The sequence below is a fragment of the Tamandua tetradactyla genome, chromosome 3, assembly GCF_023851605.1.
Source record: "Tamandua tetradactyla isolate mTamTet1 chromosome 3, mTamTet1.pri, whole genome shotgun sequence".
NCBI classification, from domain to species: domain Eukaryota; kingdom Metazoa; phylum Chordata; class Mammalia; order Pilosa; family Myrmecophagidae; genus Tamandua; species Tamandua tetradactyla.
Window position 1 is genome coordinate 12,767,525 of NC_135329.1, and position 18,335 is coordinate 12,785,859.

General features: G+C 46.4%; 1 protein-coding gene across 1 annotated transcript in view; it reads left to right on the forward strand.

The window, feature by feature from the left end:
• PLB1 (phospholipase B1) overlaps positions 1–17,978 on the forward strand; it is a 141,490-nt gene extending 123,512 nt beyond the window's left edge. The window contains exons 55-59 of the mRNA XM_077152488.1: positions 497–578; positions 1,743–1,847; positions 2,347–2,442; positions 15,390–15,464; positions 16,972–17,978. Coding sequence (XP_077008603.1) covers positions 497–578; positions 1,743–1,847; positions 2,347–2,442; positions 15,390–15,464; positions 16,972–17,175 — 562 coding nt within the window. The 3' untranslated portion in view covers positions 17,176–17,978. The remainder of the gene's footprint in view (positions 1–496; positions 579–1,742; positions 1,848–2,346; positions 2,443–15,389; positions 15,465–16,971) is intronic.
• The last annotated feature ends 357 nt before the right edge of the window (positions 17,979–18,335 follow it).

Below are 18,335 nucleotides of genomic sequence, written 5' to 3' on the forward strand. Positions count from 1 at the left end.
TCTGGAGCCCTGAGGGAGGGTCTTAAGAAGCTGGAGGTAGAGCAGGGAAGCCTCAGGAACATAAGAAATGACCTTACACCCAAAAATCAGGTCATTGTGGCAGTCTTCCCACAACACCAGCTCCCTCCCTGCCCACCCTTCTCTGGAGAAACCCCAGGAGTCCCAGGCTTGGGAGAGAGCAACCAGGGGCAAGGCGAAAGGGCAGCCTCTCCCACCAGAAGTTGGGGCCTCCCCTAAGCAGATGAGGGCATCAGGAGGCGACTCTTCAGCCCTCTTTCTAAGCAAGCACCTGCTGGTCCTTGCATTCCCTGTTTTACAGTCCTGTGACCTGGGCCTAAAAGTCAGCCAAGAGTGTGTCATGGGGCCCTTGTGTGTCACCACCCCTGCCTCTGTCCCTGTGGGTAGCAGCTTCCTCTGTGTGTCAGAGTCAACCTCCTGGGAGGACAGAGCCAGGCCACCAAGGGGACCCCACACCCCAAGATTCTTTGTCTCATAGGAGCAACTGCACTTGCCTCAGAGGCTCCCAGGAGAAGTCCCTGGAGTTGCAAGAACTAAAGAAAGTGAATTGGAACTTTCAGGTGAGACCAGCTGCGAGCCCCCTTCACTTCTGGAGCAAGAACTTACGATCGGGAGTTCAGTAGGGGTTTTCTGACAGCAAGTCCTCTCCCTAAAGGCAAAGAACCCCAAGGCTACAGGGAGAGGGGAGTGAGAAATCCCAAAGAGGAAGCTGGGAGAATCCCTGCCTCCAAGTCCTGGGTCAGCTCTGAGTTGAACAGGGAATAGACTCCATGTGGTGGGTCCATCTCCACCCTGCAGCATGGGTCACAGGTGCCATCTGTCACCCAGGGGTGGGGGGAGGGTGTCCACTCTCCTGTTGGTCCTCCTACCCCCATCTCTCCACATCCATCCCCTCTCCCCTCCTTAGGAACGTAAGGTTCAGACCCATCTTGCTTTTCTACCTAACCTTAACCCCCAATTCTGCCCACCCTCCTCCTCTCTGCACCCCCCCCCACACACACAACACAGTCCTCCTCACATCTTTCTCTGCTCTTGCTGTTCCCCTCTCTTGACCTTCTCACCTGAGCCTTTCTGCAGACTCACCTTTCTTCATGTACAGGGCATGTCTCACCTCCTCTAAGAAGCTTCTCCTAACTAAGCTGTATCCTCAAGATATCTCTCAGTCTGAACTCAACTGACCCTAAAACCCTGTATGATTCTCTAGTTTTTGACATCATGTCTCATTCCCCCAGCTAGATGATAAGCAAATTGAGGACAAGTACATCTGGTCTGTCCCTTTTACATTCCACATTTTACCACTTAGCAAATCTAATGGCCACAGGCATTCATCCCCCAAAATTCATCCCCTGGGCATTTTGGGAAGCTAATGTTGAGACACTCCCCATCTAAGTAGATCTGAACTGGAGCCTGTGTTCTACCTTACCTCTTCATGTAGTGAGAACAGGCAATCTGGTCAGGAGGTCAGATCCAGCCTTGCAGAGGCTTCGGAATGGAACTGGTGGAGTTGACCGGATGGCCAACTTCTCCAAGCAGAGGCAACTCATCTCTGATCTGTGTGCCCATAGGGCCTTGGAATGTGGGTTCAGACCCCATGGATGCATGGACACAAGTCACCTTTGTCTAGGGGAGGGTGACCCCTACCATAGCCAGCCCGAGGTAGCAGGCATAGAACATGTCTGTCCAGCCTTACAGGAGGATTGAGCTGCCTCCCTCCCCACCCACAGAGTGGAGTCTCCAGTCTGAACTACCAACCCCAGTACATGCAGCGGGAGGACTTCGCCGTGGTGGTGCAGCCTTTCCTGCAAAATACCCTTGCCCCGCTGAATGACGTAAGCTGCTATCTCTGGGATGCTCGTGTATAGAAATCTTATCTTAGGTGATGTAGTTCCTTCTCTAAGTGAACTTTTTCTGACCAAAGCTAAGAGGACTTCCAAGAGGTTATTTCTGCCTTTCTTCCTTTTTTTTTTTTTTTATAATGATTGGAATTTGAATATGCTTGGGAAGAAAAGGAGAAAATCAATAGAGGCCAAGCTCCCTGGGCATAGCCGGATTGGGACAGAGTAGAAAGCTTCCTAAATCTATCCATATTCTTCTTTATCAACTATTAGGATGGAGGTGTTGAAGGAGAAGAGATGGACTGTGGGTGGCTATGATTCATGCCCACTTTTATTTTCAATTTCCCAAATTTGGGCGTTTCTCCACCGGTACCTGAGCCAGTTGGGAGCAGAGTTGAAAAAGTGTAAAGGGAAATGCCCAGGGCTCCAGCCAGGGAGAATGGGAAAGCATGACCTTTCCCTGGGAAGATGACTCTCTTACCTTTGGTTACAGAGAGGAGATGCAGACCTCACCTTCTTCTCAGAGGACTGTCTCTACTTCTCAGAGCGTGGGCACGCGGAGTTGGCCATCGCCCTCTGGAATAACATGGTGAGCAGCGAGGGGCTGGTGGGCCTGTGTCACAAGGGCCAACCCCGGATGCCAGCTTCCGGTCCCAACACCGCTCACCTACTGGTCACTATGACTCCTGTCTCCCCAAAGCCCAAGATGGCGGTGCGCCTTATTGGAACTGGCAGATTATTTTCAAAAGGCCTACATATATACATATCTATTCTCTCTCAGCAATGCCTGAGGGCTGGGGGTTACAGCTATGTAATCAGACAGACTGGATGAAAATAGCAGCTGCCACCGCTTACTCTGTAACCTTGGACAAATGATCTATCTGGTCATCTGAGTCACTAGCTGTAAAACAATGAAAATGACCCAGATCTCATTAAGATACTGTATGCACAGTGCCCAGCACAATAATTAGCATTCGGACAAATGTCAGCCCCACTACACTTCCAACATTCCAGTCTCAGCATGTTCCCGAGTATTATTCTTTCTTTATTATTTCTATTATTATTCTTTCTATTATTTCTTTAAACATCAAAAAGTAAAGAGCCCCAGCAGTCTGTTCCCCAGCCTGGCACCTACTCCAGAGTCCTTTCTGCTGGGGTTCTCCCTTAGGAAATGCACTCAGGACCTCAGGACCACAGGGACACTTGGCCCTGTGTCCCTCTTCTGCCTTTTGCAACTGGCCACTCATGACTGGCCAATCAGCTGTGTTTGCACACAGCCTTAGTCATGCCAATAACTGTATCCTCTTTGTACAAAAAAAATGAAATGCCTTCCCAGTCCAATGGCTTCTTTTGATCTAGGCTCAGTGGGTAAGTCAATCCCACCCCAGGTCCCCAGCTCCCATAGTGATGAAACAATCTACACTCCTGTTCCTTTTATTGCACCTTCAGACCACTGTCTCCCTGCCAACCACCGCTGTGCAAATATTCCCATACCTGTCACCTCCTCCAGCACGTCCACTATCTCACTCGGCTGACTCACAATATTGCCTTTCTCCTTAGCTACACCACCTCCTCCTCACCAGCAACTTCTTGTCAGAACAGCGTGTAAGGAGGCTTTTTATCCTTGCCTATTTAATTGCAGGCTCAGCTTTCCTGTACTTTTGTTTTGCTGGTGTTTTCCTCTTGTTGACATCACATATCTGCCTACTCCTAAAACTTTCAGCATACTCTTTCAGCCCAGGACTCTGAATTGCCATCTAAATCTCTTGAGTCTCTTCCACCCGCCCGACCTCCATAGTCATATTGTTTTCATCAAAATTTGCACAGTTTATTTCCTGAGAGCAATTATGCCTTTTTTTTTTTTATATCGATGTTGTTTTGAAGGCCAGTTGACGTCAATGGCTGAGTCAGTTGACTTCATTCCTTTTTAAAACCTCGCCAAAGAATGGATAACTCCTCTCGGTCCCATTTCTCCCCCCTGAGACCTCAGGGAGAGCCACTGATTCAAAGACAAGCCACAAATGCTAAGCCTTTTGTCTTTCCTTCCCGGCTTTTCCAGCAAGGAAGGTCTGCCTGCCCTGAGTGCCATCAGAGCCTGCTTAAAGCTGAGACTCTCCCGGGTCTCCTGAGGCTCCAGAGCTGTACTGAGTGACGTGAACATGCCAAGGTCCAGTGGTGTGTTCTGCATGAATTAACAATATAGGGCTGGCCTTGTAGGGCTGGCCTTCTTTTCCAAGCAGCTCAGTGAGTCTTCCCATGCTCTCAGGTGAGAGGCTTTTGTCTCATAAAGGCAAGTGGGAGGAGGTTAGTTACGAAAAAAAAAAAAAAAAGAGAAGGTGACAATTGCCACGGACCCACATTGCTAACAGTACAAGACTGCCCGGGATCCCCCAACCGTTATTCTCCCAGCCACACCCCAACTTTAAAAAATAACAACAAAGCAAAACAAAACTAAAATCACCTAAGTGTGTCTTATCCTATGTTGTATAATTTGGGAAAATAATTACATAGTCCAATGTTTTCATCCAAAACCCTCAGACACAAAACTAATGCGCTGTGGTAACGTTTCAGATCATCTCCTTAGAATATCTGTCACTCCTAGAGTGACGTCAGATAAATAACAGGTCATCAGAGTTGGAAATGTCATCTGGCCAGGACTCTCTGTAACTGCAATACCAAGAAATGAAGTAGTGGTTTGCCCAGGATCTGCCATTGACTGGCAGAAGCAGGATTAGCAGCCAGGTCTCCCACGGTCACCCCGAGGCCACCTTAGGTCACCGCCACCACACAGGACTGTCTGCTCCCAGCCTGATAAGCACAGTCACAACCAGTGCTGCCTCATCGTTACAGCCCTGTGGCCCAGTGACCACAGGCTTCGGCCGATGTTCCCAGGGCGCTATGCCATGGCAGCAAAAGCACGTCACACTCAAAACTCTTCCCTCCTTCCTTAATAGTTACACCCTCTTTTCCAGAAACCTTTGCAGAGCCAAAACTGGCAGTGCCAAGGAAGTTTTTCTTCTTCCTTTCCCTCCATTTGCTTCTTATAAACCATTTTTCCTTCTTTACTTCTGAAGCCTGCTCCCTCCACGGCTACCTCCTCCCTCTTCTGTCAACCCCCCTAACCCCCCCACCCCCACCCCAGCTCACATTTGCCTCTCCCCAGGCACTGGGTGACAGCTACAGGCTCCTCCAGCCTCCCTGTCTCCAGGCTGTCAGCTCTAAGGGCAGCAGCTCTCAGCGCTGACCACATATTAGAATCATCTGGAGACCTTTAAAAATGATTAGCACCTGTAACCACTTTAGACTAGTCTTGAGCATACCCACAAGGCTGAACATATGTATTCCCTGTGACCCTGTGACTCCTAGGTGGAATGGCACACATACGCTCACCAAAGAACACACGCAATAATTAGTACCATGATTCATAATTGCCCCAAATTGGACGCTCCCCAAATGTCCGTCAACAGTAGGATATATAAATCAATTCTGGTACAGTCATACAATGAAATACCCTACAGCAAGAAGAATAAACAAACCAACAACATGCAAATATATATATACATATATATATATATAAATTTTAAAAATTTTAAAAACAAGCAAAATTAAAATACAATGTCAGACTCAGTACGATGATTGCACTGAAGAGGGCCATGGGGAGCTTTCCGGAAGCTAACAATATTCTATCTCTTGATGTGGATGCTGGTTACATGAGTGTGTTCACTTTATGAAAATCTACCAGACTTTGTGCTGGTTTTCAATTAAAAGTTTACTTTAATTGCTTTCAATAAAAGGTTTATTTAAAATAAATAAATAAATAAAACAAAGATCTGGGCCTGGGCCTCTATCCCAGAGATTCTGATGTAATTGGCCCAGAGTGGGGCCTGGATTAAGTACTTTTTAAAAGCTCCCCGGATTTTACCGTGCAGGGTTTGTCAGCCACTGCCTTAGCCCTCTTCTCCCCAGGGTGGTCCCAGCAGTCTGTATAAATGAAAATCTGACCAAGTCATTCCTGCTTTCAAACTTTTCGTTGCCCCCAAGCACCAAAGGAGAAAGAGCAGGTCCCCAGCGCAACGTGCAAAGCCTCCTGGGACCTGGCCTGACGCGCTCCTCCCGCTGCCTGCTCCTCCCCGCACTGTTTGGCACTTTGCAGTCTGATGACATTGAACCACAGATGTTTCCCAGCACTAACCAGGCTGCTTCCTGCTTCTGTGCACACCCTTTGCTTGGATTGCTTGGATTGCCTTTCCCACCTTTTCTCCTGGCTGACTTGCGCACCTCAACACTCACCCCAGGTGCCAGCTCCTACAGGAAACTTCCCTGAATCCTCAGAGCCATTTAGTGGCCCACCCAGCTCCATTGCAACCATCCTGCTTCCTGTCATTTGCCACCTCACGGTATCCATAGTCCCTGACTTAGGAAAGGTTGGTTTTAAGAACAGCTCCATTTCCTGCGGCCAGCCCCAAGCCTTCACCCTCTGAGCTTCTCCACTCACTTCTCCACGACTTCAGTTCATCCGCCCGTTTTCCAGCAAATACTTACGGAGCACCAGTGGGTGGTAGGTAGTGTTGGGGATACAGCCGTGAAAAAGAAATCACATCCCTGCTCTCACAGCTTCCAGTCTAGTGGGGGAAAGGCAGGAATAAACAAATACATCAATAAGGTGATTTCTGACCACATCCAGGACTTTAAAAAAAAAGTCAGGGTGATATGACAGTGAGTAATGGTGGGGGACAGAGAGACCTCACTGAGGACATATGAACTGAGAACTGAATGCCAGGAGGGGACCAGAATGTTCCAGGCAGAAGAAATAGGACCGATGTGGGCCCAGTGTCAGGAATGAGCTTGAATTGTTCGAAGAACACAAAGGCCAGTGTGACCAGATGGAAGAGAGCAAGGTCAGAGATAGGCAGGGCCCAGCTCCCCAAGTGCTCAGACAGGGAGAGAGAGGCTCTGCTCTACCCGCTGGCTGCTGGGTACGAAGGGACTGTATGGAAGCCAGGGCGGAACTGGAAAGACTGCTGAGAGAGGAAGGTGGCTGGGCCCAGGGTGACGGTGATGGAGAAGGAGAGAAGTGGGAATATGTTATGGACTGACTGATGGGTGAGGGAAAGAGGAACAAAGGATGGCTCCTCGGGTCTAAGAAATGGGTGGATGGTCGAGCTGGTGGGAGGAATAGGCTTGAGGGGGAAAACAACAGTTTTGTTTTGGACATGGTACCTGTTCTGGACATCCAAAAAGAGGTATCAGGGGAACTGTTCAATATATAAGTCTGGAGTTCAAAGAAGAGGTTGGGCCTAGAGGTATAAACTAGGGACTCATTAGCATAGAGGTAACATTCAAAACTGTGGGGTTATCTGAGAGCTCCTAGGGAAAGAACAGGTAGAAAAGAGCAGAGTGCCAACTACCAAGCCCTGGAACATTCATTCCAACTTTTTTTTTTTATTTTTTATTAACGGAAAGAAAGAAAAAAAGAAAAAAAAAGAAATTAACACAACATTTACAAATCATACCGTTCTAATATGCACTCAGTAATTCTTAACATCATCACATAGATGCATGATCATCGTTTCTTAGTACATTTGCATTGGTTTAGAGGAACTAGCAACACAACCGAAAAAGATATAGAATGTTAATATAGAGAAAAGAAATAAAAGTAGTAATAATAGTAAAAAACAACAACAAAAAAACGCTATAGCTCAGATGCAGCTTCATTCAGTGTTTTAACATGATTACTTTACAATCAGGTATTATTGTCCTGTCCATTTTTGACTTTTTGTATCTAGTCCTGTTGCACAGTCTGTATCCCTTCCGCTCCAATTACCCATTATCTTACCCTGTTTCTAACTCCTGCTGGACTCTGTTACCAATGACATATTTCAAGTTTATTCTTGAATGTCTGTTCACATCAGTGGGACCATACAGTACTTGTCCTTTAGTTTTTGGCTGGACTCACTCAGCATAATATTCTCTAGGTCCATCCATGTTATTACATGCTTCATAAGTTTATCTTGTCTTAAAGCTGCATAATATTCCATCGTATGTATATACCACAGTTTATTTAGCCATTCTTCTGTTGATGGACATTTTGGCTGTTTCCATCTCTTTGCAATTGTAAATAACGCTGCTATAAACATTGGTGTGCAAATGTCCGTTTGTGTCTTTGCCCTTAAGTCCTTTGAGTAGATACCTAGCAATGGTATTGCTGGGTCGTATGGCAATTCTATATTCAGCTTTTTGAGGAACCGCCAAACTGCCTTCCACAGTGGTTGCACCATTTGACATTCCCACCAACAGTGGATAAGTGTGCCTCTTTCTCCGCATCCTCTCCAGCACTTGTCATTTTCTGTTTTGTTGATAATGGCCATTCTGGTGGGTGTGAGATGATATCTCATTGTGGTTTTGATTTGCATTTCTCTAATGGCCAGGGACATTGAGCATTTCTTCATGTGCCTCTTGGCCATCCGTATTTCCTCTTCTGGTAGGTGTCTGTTCAAGTCTTTTTCCCATTTTGTGATTGGGTTGGCTGTCTTTTTGTTGTTGAGTTGAACAATCTCTTTATATATTCTGGATACTAGACCTTTATCTGATATGTCATTTCCAAATATTATCTCCCATTGTGTAGGCTGTCTTTCTACTTTCTTGATGAAGTTCTTTGATGCACAAAAGTGTTTAATTTTGAGGAGCTCCCATTTATTTATTTATTTCTTCAGTGCTCTTGCTTTAGGTTTAAGGTCCATAAAACCACCTCCAGTTGTAAGATTCATAAGATATCTCCCTACATTTTCCTCTAACTGTTTTATGGTCTTAGACCTAATGTTTAGATCTTTGATCCATTTTGAGTTAACTTTTGTATAAGGTGTGAGATGCGGGTCTTCTTTCATTCTTTTACATATGGATATCCAGTTCTCTAGGCACCATTTATTGAAGAGACTGTTCTGTCCCAGGTGAGTTGGCTTGACTGCCTTATCAAAGATCAAATGTCCATAGATGAGAGGGTCTATATCTGAGCACTCTATTCGATTCCATTGGTCGATATATCTATCTTTATGCCAATACCATGCTGTTTTGACCACTGTGGCTTCATAATATGCCTTAAAGTACGGCATCGCGAGACCTCCAGCTTCGTTTTTTTTCCTCAAGATGTTTTTAGCAATTCGGGGCACCCTGCCTTTCCAGATAAATTTGCTTATTGGTTTTTCTATTTCTGAAAAATAAGTTGTTGGGATTTTGATTGGTATTGCATTGAATCTGTAGATCAGTTTAGGTAGGATTGACATCTTAATTATATTTAGTCTTCCAATCCATGAACACGGTATGCCCTTCCATCTATTTAGGTCTTCTGTGATTTCTTTTAGCAGTTTTTTGTAGTTTTCTTTATATAGGTTTTTTGTCTCTTTGGTTAAATTTATTCCTAGGTATTTTATTCTTTTAGTTGCGATTGTAAATGGGATTCGTTTCTTGATTTCCCCCTCAGCTTGTTCATTACTAGTGTATAGAAAAGCTACAGATTTTTGAATGTTGATCTTGTAACCTGCTACTTTGCTGTACTCATTTATTAGCTCTAGTAGTTTTGCTGTGGATTTTTCCGGGTTTTCATAGTATCATATCGTCTGCAAACAGTGATAGTTTTACTTCTTCCTTTCCAATTTTGATGCCTTGTATTTCTTTTTCTTGTCTAATTGCTCTGGCTAGAACCTCCAACACGATGTTGAATAATAGTGGTGATAGTGGACATCCTTGTCTTGTTCCTGATCTTAGGGGGAAAGTTTTCAATTTTTCCCCTTTGAGGATGATATTAGCTGTGGGTTTTTCATATATTCCCTCTATCATTTTAAGGAAGTTCCCTTGTATTCCTATCTTTTGAAGTGTTTTCAACAGGAAAGGATGTTGAATCTTGTCAAATGCCTTCTCTGCATCAATTGAGATGATCATGTGATTTTTCTGCTTTGATTTGTTGATGTGATGTATTACATTAATTGATTTTCTTATGTTGAACCATCCTTGCATACCTGGGATGAATCCTACTTGGTCATGATGTATAATTCTTTTAATGTGTTGTTGGATACGATTTGCTAGAATTTTATTGAAGATTTTTGCATCTATATTCATTAGAGAGATTGGTCTGTAGTTTTCTTTTTTTGTAATATCTTTGCCTGGTTTTGGTATGAGGGTGATGTTGGCTTCATAGAATGAATTAGGTAGTTTTCCCTCCACTTCGATTATTTTGAAGAGTTTGAGGAGAGTTGGTACTAATTCCTTCTGGAATGTTTGATAGAATTCACATGAGAAGCCGTCTGGTCCTGGACTTTTCTTTTTAGGGAGCTTTTGAATGACTAATTCAATCTCTTTACTTGTGATTGGTTTGTTGAGGTCATCTATTTCTTCTTGAGTCAAAGTTGGTTGTTCATGTCTTTCCAGGAACCCGTCCATTTCATCTAAATTGTTGTATTTATTAGCGTAAAGTTGTTCATAGTATCCTATTATTACCTCCTTTATTTCTGTGAGGTCAGTAGTTATGTCTCCTCTTCCATTTCTGATCTTATTTATTTGCATCCTCTCTCTTCTTCTTTTTGTCAATCTTGCTAAGGGCCCATCAATCTTATTGATTTTCTCATAGAACCAACTTCTGGCCTTATTGATTTTCTCTATTGTTTTCATGTTTTCAATTTCATTTATTTCTACTCTAATCTTTGTTATTTCTTTCCTTTTGCTTGCTTTGGGATTAGTTTGCTGTTCTTTCTCCAGTTCTTCCAAGTGGACAGTTAATTCCTGCATTTTTGCCTTTTCTTCTTTTCTGATAAAGGCATTTAGGGCAATAAATTTCCCTCTTAGCACTGCCTTTGCTGCGTCCCATAAGTTTTGATATGTTGTGTTTTCATTTTCATTCGCCTCTAGGTATTTACTAATTTCTCTTGCAATTTCTTCTTTGACCCACTTGTTGTTTAAGAGTGTGTTGTTGAGCCTCCATGTATTTGTGAATTTTCTGGCACTCCGCCTATTATTGATTTCCAACTTCATTCCTTTATGATCCGAGAAAGTGTTGTGTATGATTTCAATCTTTTTAAATTTGTTAAGACTTGCTTTGTGACCCAGCATATGGTCTATCTTTGAGAATGATCCATGAGCACTTGAAAAAAAGGTGTATCCTGCTGTTGTGGGATGTAATGTCCTATAGATGTCTGTTAAGTCTAGCTCATTTATAGTAATATTCAGATTCTCTATTTCTTTATTGATCCTCTGTCTAGATGTTCTGTCCATTGATAAAAGTAGTGAATTGAAGTCTCCAACTATTATGGTATATGTGTCTATTTCCCTTTTCAGTGTTTGTAGTGTATTCCTCATGTATTTTGGGGCATTCTGGTTCGGTGCATAAATATTTATGATTGTTATGTCTTCTTGTTTAATTGTTCCTTTTATTAGTATATAGTGTCCTTCTTTGTCTCTTTTAACTGTTTTACATTTGAAGTCTAATTTGTTGGATATTAGTATAGCCACTCCTGCTCTTTTCTGGTTGTTATTTGCATGAAATATCTTTTCCCAACCTCTCACTTTCAACCTATATTTATCTTTGGGTCTAAGATGCGTTTCCTGTAGACAGCATATAGAAGGATCCTGTTTTTTAATCCATTCTGCCAGTCTATGTCTTTTGATTGGGGAATTCAGTCCATTAACATTTGGAGTTATTACTGTTTGGATAATATTTTCCTCTACCATTTTGTCTTTTGTATTATATATATCATATCTGACTTTCCTTCTTTCTACACTCTTCTCCATATCTCTCTCTTCTGTCTTTTTGTATCTGACTCTAGTGCTCCCTTTAGTATTTCTTGCAGAGCTGGTCTCTTGGTCACAAATTCTCTCAGTGACTTTTTGTCTGAGAATGTTTTAATTTCTCCCTCATTTTTGAAGGACAATTTTGCTGGATATAGGAGTCTTGGTTGGCAGTTTTTCTCTTTTAGTAACTTAAATATATCATCCCACTGTCTTCTAGCTTCCATGGTTTCTGCTGAGAAATCTACACATAGTCTTATTGGGTTTCCCTTGTATGTGATGGATTGCTTCTCTCTCGCTGCTTTCAAGATCCTCTCTTTCTCTTTGACCTCTGACATTCTAACTAATAAGTGTCTTGGGGAACGCCTATTTGGGTCTAATCTCTTTGGGGTGCGCTGCACTTCTTGGATCTGTAATTTTAGGTCTTTCATAAGAGTTGGGAAATTTTCAGTGATAATTTCTTCCATTAGTTTTTCTCCTCCTTTTCCCTTCTCTTCTCCTTCTGGGACACCCACAACACGTATATTTGTGTGGTTCATATTGTCCTTGAGTTCCCTGATACCCTGTTCGAATTTTTCCATTCTTTTCCAGATAGTTTCTGTTTCTTTTTGGAATTCAGATGTTGTATCCTCCAAATCACTAATTCTATCTTCTGTCTCTTTAAATCTATCATTGTAGGTATCCATTGTTTTTTCCATCTTTTCTACTTTATCCTTCACTTCCATAAGCTCTGTGATTTGTTTTTTCAGTTTTTCTATTTCTTCTTTATGTTCAGCCCATGTCTTCTTCGTGTCCTCCCTCAATTTATTGATTTCGTTTTTGAAGAGGTTTTCCATTTCTGTTCGTATATTCAGCATTAGTTGTTTCAGCTCCTGTATCTCATTTGTACTATTGGTTTGTTCCTTTGACTGGGCCATATCCTCAATCTTCTGAGCGTGGACCGTTATCTTCTGCTGGCGTCTGGGCATTTAGTCAGATTTCCCTGGGTGTTGGACCCCACAGGTTGTAAGATTTTTCTGTGAAATCTCTGGGTTCTGTTTTTCTTATCCTGCCCAGTAGGTGGCGCTCGTGGCACATGTTTGTCTACGGGATCCACCAATAAAAGTTGCTGTGGGTCCTTTAACTCTGGAAAACTCTCGCCGTAGGGGAGGTTTGGCAGCCAAAGCTTCTTGGAAGAGTGCCAGCCGGCCCGTGGGTCCGAACGCGGGGAGGGTCGCTGGCCGCCGCAGCACATGAGAGCGCCCGACCAAATTTCCTAGTCTGCCCGGGGTGCCAAGCATGGCGGAAGGGCGCCAGCTGTCGCAGCCCGGGACAGTGCACTGTTCCCAGGCGGACTGGGGAGTCACGTGTTTGGAAGGGACCCCCTGGTCACCGTTCTCCGCAGTCTGGGGATTTCTGACCCAACTCTTTCAGTTGGTCTGGGGGGCCTCGCGTGGTGGGGACGCCAGCCGCCGCGGCCTGAGGGGACCGCCTGCCCAATTCTGGCAGCTGGCCTGGGAAGGAGGAAGGGAGGGACTCGGGCCGCTTGCCGTCCCGCCCAGGAAAGCCCGCGTCCCTCGGTGTTCTCACCGGAGCTGGTTCTCCCAGACAGTCAGCCGTTCCAGGATGGGGTACGCTGTCCCTTTGATCTCCGTCGTGGCTCCGGGAGCTGCTCTGTATTGTCTCCACTCCCCCAGTAGCTGTTCTGGAGGAGGAAAGGTGAGGGCGGCAAGGCTGTCGAGGCTGGTGGCGGAGGAGCCGGTGAAGGCGGAAGAGGGCACCGTGGTGGTTGGAGAGCCGCCGGAGCAGGAGGGGGAAGAGGGGGGAGAAGGAGGGCAGGCGGGTCGGCTGCTGCGGGGCGTGGGCGCCGCGCGGCGGGCCGGCGGAGAAAGAGAGGGGAGAAGGAGGGCGGGCGGAGAAAGAGAGGGGAGAAGCTCATTCCAACTTTTGACACTAGCAAGAGGTGAGAAGAAGAAAGTAGTAAGCTCGGTAGGAAAGGAATCAAAGAGTGCTATAGCCAGGGGGCCAAGAGAAGTGAGTGCTTCAAAAGAGAAGAAGGCTTCAGCTCTGATAAATGCTACTGAGAAGTCAGGCAAGATGAAGACAAAAAAGTGACCACTGGATTTGGCAATGTGGGGGTCACTGGTGACCTTGACCAGAGTTTTAGTCAAGTAATAGAGAGTAAAGACTAATTGGGATGGCTGGCAGAGAGAATGGGAGGTTGGGAAGTGGAACCAATGACTACAGACAGCACTTTTGAGTGTAATGGTGAAGGTAACTAGAGGGGATATGGGATTAAGGAGAGGGGCTTAAAGGTTGAGATATCAGAATAATTTTATGCACTGATGGGGAGGAACCAACACAAAGGGAGAAACTGATGAGTTTATCAAACCCTTGTAACCATTACCTTCCTCTGTCCCAGTTAGTTTTTGGGTTCCTGGAATATCACTGAACATCAGCCAAACTGACCTTTAATATCCAGTCTGTCACGTTGATTCTGCTACAAATAGGCTTGAGTTTCCTGAGCTCTAAGACCATAGAGATGATACCATCCTACATATATAAGCCTCCTGTTCACTCATGCTCTTGTTTCATCTTCTCATTTAGTACTCATAAAAACCCTATCATGGGATAGTCAGCACAGGATTTGATACCCTGTCCCTTGGACCTTGGGGAGGTTAAACAGCCTGGCAAACACCCTGCAGCTAGCACCCCACCACTCGTGATAGGCAAAGCCAGGACCACAGTGACCTGCCTGCCTCCACGCCCGCTGCCCGGTCCAGTCACTGTGGCCCCTCTCCCAGCCCCGAGCGGCCCTTCCTCCTCTAATTGTGTTGCTAAGGAAAGAATGTAAAAGGCCTTGAGACCAAAAGTGCAAATTATGGGCCAGGTGTAATCCCTAACTCTAATAGAGTGCTTTCACTTCCCTCATTGGCGAAACCTGGAGGTCAGGCACTGGTGAGGTCAGAAACAAAAAGGGCAGCAAATTATATGGTGGGCAGAGGCTAGAAGCTGAGGGTTCTGTGAATTAGTTGAGTCTGTGAAGAGGTGAGGTATGGGGGGTCCATTCTCCTTGATGCTGGCCACACGTCAGAGGCAGGCTCGTGGGCCAAACATCATGGAAAGATGGGTGCAGCAGCTTCAGGCTCATTCTCAGATGGTCCCAAGGTCAAAGGTATTAAGCAGAACCCCTCTGAACCACAGTCCCTCCCGAGGATGTCTGAAGCAGACTTTTTCATCTATGTGGAAAACCTACAAAGTTGTTCAAGTGAGAGATTGCCAATTTCTTAAGGTTGACAAATCTAGTGAGGACGTCACAGTAACCAATATGTCTTCAAAGTTTTCCTGAAAATGACTAGCCCCATGCACTTCAAGAAGTTGGTAAATGTGGTTATCACGTTTTATAAAATTGATAATGCAGAGTGTCTTCGATCACGGGCGATGGAAGCCAGGGGAAGCAGGAGATGGAAGTCTGGGTCCCAGCTCTCCACAAACTTGGCTTTGCACTCTGGATTGGTCACTCTCTCTCTCTCTCTCTCTCTCTCTCTGTGCCTCAGTTTCCTCACTCCTGCCCTGCTCTGACAGCCTCTGACCTGTCACCTGTGCATCACAAATCAGTTCTAGCTCCAGCGCTGGGGCTGCTGGCCTCTGCCATGCATCTTGCCCCTTTGCTGGTTCCGACCTACTCTTCCAAAGGGGGGAATCTGATGTGAGATACAGCCTCCGGCAGGAAAGACTCTCCAAGTTTTGGACAAAATCAAGTTTTCCTTTTTCTCTCTTCAGCTGGAACCAGTGGGCCATAAGACCACCTCCAACAACTTCACCCACAGCAGAACAAAACTCAAGTGCCCCTCTCCTGTGAGTAGAGGGTCCCTCACGTCCACTGGGGAATGTGAGGTGATGGCAGGGGGAGGGTCCACCACGTGGACACCCAGAATCCTCTGGGAGTCTTTCTCATCGTACCCCCTTCTTCCATGCTCCCCATTCTCAGTCGCTCCTCTCCTTGCTGCTGCTGAAACTTCTCAGTTCCTCAGAGTGTGGGCAGCCCCGGGGTGAGGGGAGGGGGAGTTCAACCACCCCAACAGAAGTGAAAAGAAGGAAAGCAGACCAGCAAGCACTGGCCAAGTATCTGGAGTCACCCACTGCTTCTCAGTGACGCATCCTCTGTCTTAAACACACATGAGGGAGCTCTCCCAGGCCAGGCACTATATGAGGAACTGGGGATTGGGACTCAAAGATAAGTAAGACATGGTGTCTGTGCTCAGGTGTCCAACCATCTCCCTCCCTTCCCACCCCTACTGGCACCCACCCTGGTCCAGGCCCTTACTGCTCGCCTAGACCACGGGTCTCCCCAGCTCTCCTCTCTTCCTTCTCCATCCCACCTCTACTTACTGGCAGGGACAGAGCAGCCTGCATAGAAAGTAACTCCAGTCTTGTCACCCTGCTCAAAATCCTTCCGTGGCCCCCAGTGCCTATTGAATCAAGTCCAAAGGGGAAACCAACCTCCCTCTGTAGCCTTGTACAAACTCTGTGCTCCTCGTGAATGAACCAGCTCCCCAGGCAGGCCCCACAATTGCCCATGGCTGTGCTTTTACTTCTGCCATTTACTCCTCCTCAAGGGTCACCCTGTCTTTGCCTATGGACACCTCTCACACCCTTCAAGGCCCAGCGAAGTCCCTCTCCCCACCATTCCCATCCCAGACACACACCTGGGCTGATGTTTCTCTGTTTGCATCTCTGATGAGGTGCTGAGCCACTCTCCTTTATAAGATGACAGTGTGTCCATCTCAGCTGTCAGATGTTATGGGCGCCCCTAGCCCAGAGCTCTTCACAGAGGTGCTCAAGTAACATTCACCAAGAGTAAGAACAGCAGAGGGGGGGGAGGGAGGAAAGAATCCAGGGAGACAGGCTCAAATGCCTCCCCTCCCAGCCCTTCTCATTTACGGTTCTTTAACCTACTCCAGGATCAGCTGTCTCTCCACATCTACCTTCCCTGACCCCTGGGTCCTCCTGGGATGGGAGGGTGGGCATAGTTGCCCAGTGTTGACCCAGAGGAAAGAGAGATGGGGTTTTCCTCTGGCCCCCAGACCCCCTTCCATTGGTCACCTAGTTGACAGGAAAGGAGAGATGTCAAGAAAGCAAAAGGAGGTTATAGCTGGGTGGTGGATCAATTTGGATACCCAACCTCACTCAAAAGATTTGGGCCCAGCATAATGGAAGGAGCTTTACAAAAGAGGCAAGAGCTGAGAAAATGTGCAAGGTTCTTTTATCCTCCCTCAGGGGCGGGGACTAGATCAGCCTTAGGCGGGCAGATGGTTGGGTGGGGGATCCCCTAACCTCTGACCTGCCCGCTCTTTCCCCACAGGAGAGCCCCTACCTCTACACTTGGAAGAACAGTCAGCTTCCTGCAGACCAGGCTGAAGAATCCCCCCAAGTTCTCTACTGGGCCATACCCGTGACAGCCATAGTCGGCCTGGCGGTTGGGGTCGGCGTGATGATGGCGTGGAGAGCCATGAGAGGTCACCGAAGGGAAGACCCTGCAATGGGCCTCAACGCCATGAGCTTCTAGGCCTGCTGTGTGCAGGCGCCCAGCCTAAGACCCCCGGCCCCCGGCCACACGCCTCCTGCCCTCTGCCCAGAACCCGTGGCTTCAACACCTGGCGGCCAGGGGAAGCCTGAGGGAGTCCTGGCTTCTTGGGGTCTGGGGTCCCTCAAATAAAAAACAAATCCAGACTTGGTAAGGGGAGACTTTATTCAGAAGGATTATCATTAATGAAATGTGAGCCCCCCATACAGCATACAAAAAAAAAAAAAAAAGGGCTTCCCATAAGGCGGAAGGGAGCCACTGCAGTAGAGGAAGGACTGTTTTGCAAGAGCAGAACCCTCTGACCATAAGGTCCATCTCAAGAGTTAAGCAAGGATTTTTCCTTTACAGAGAAGAAAGAACTGGGTGTAGGGAGGTGGGATGAGAGGTTGGTATAATCAGATAAAAGATCTGAGAATATTTTCTGCTGAAGCAGCCTGTTTTCTGGGAGGTGCACTTAAAGTTCAGGGGCCTGGAGGAAGGAGAGATGCTTAACCACAGACCGGTGAACCAGCCTCTGGTTCCAGCTGATCTGTGGGCACAGGCAGTGCAGCTGATCACTTATGAGGCAAAGAATGGGACTGTGGAGGGGCTGTGTCCAGCCTAGTCACAGATAAGTGGGGCATCCTGAAGTCTTGTCTAAGTCATCTGAAGAAAGTGGATTATTTGCAGAGGCAAAAGGGTTGGTAGGGGGCATTTCTCAAACTTTACTGCTTCCTGGAAACACAGAAATTGGGTAAAATTAAATAAAGATAGTGGGGCCTATGCTCCTCAAATTGGCAAACTGAAATAAAGGCCAAAAACCATTTTATTCAGGCTAGCCAGCTTGAAGCAGTCCTTTCCATCTGCTGTGCAGCACAGGTGTGGGAGCTGTGCTCCTTCCAGGTCCTGCGGCAGCCAGAGTTGCCCGAGTGCTGGCAGGTCAGAGCCCAGCCCAGTCCCTGTCACACTGCAGGGAGCATGTCCTCGGCCCCCAGACCTCTGTTTCAGAGATAGGAAACCAGGCGTTGGCTGGAATTTTGGAGCTGATTCCATCCAAACAGTACTTGTTAAGCAGCTGTTTTGGGCAGAGGACAATATTGGGCTTCGCGGTGCCTCCAAAGCAGTGGCCCAAGATGCTACACAGAGGTGTGCAGTTAAGCTCT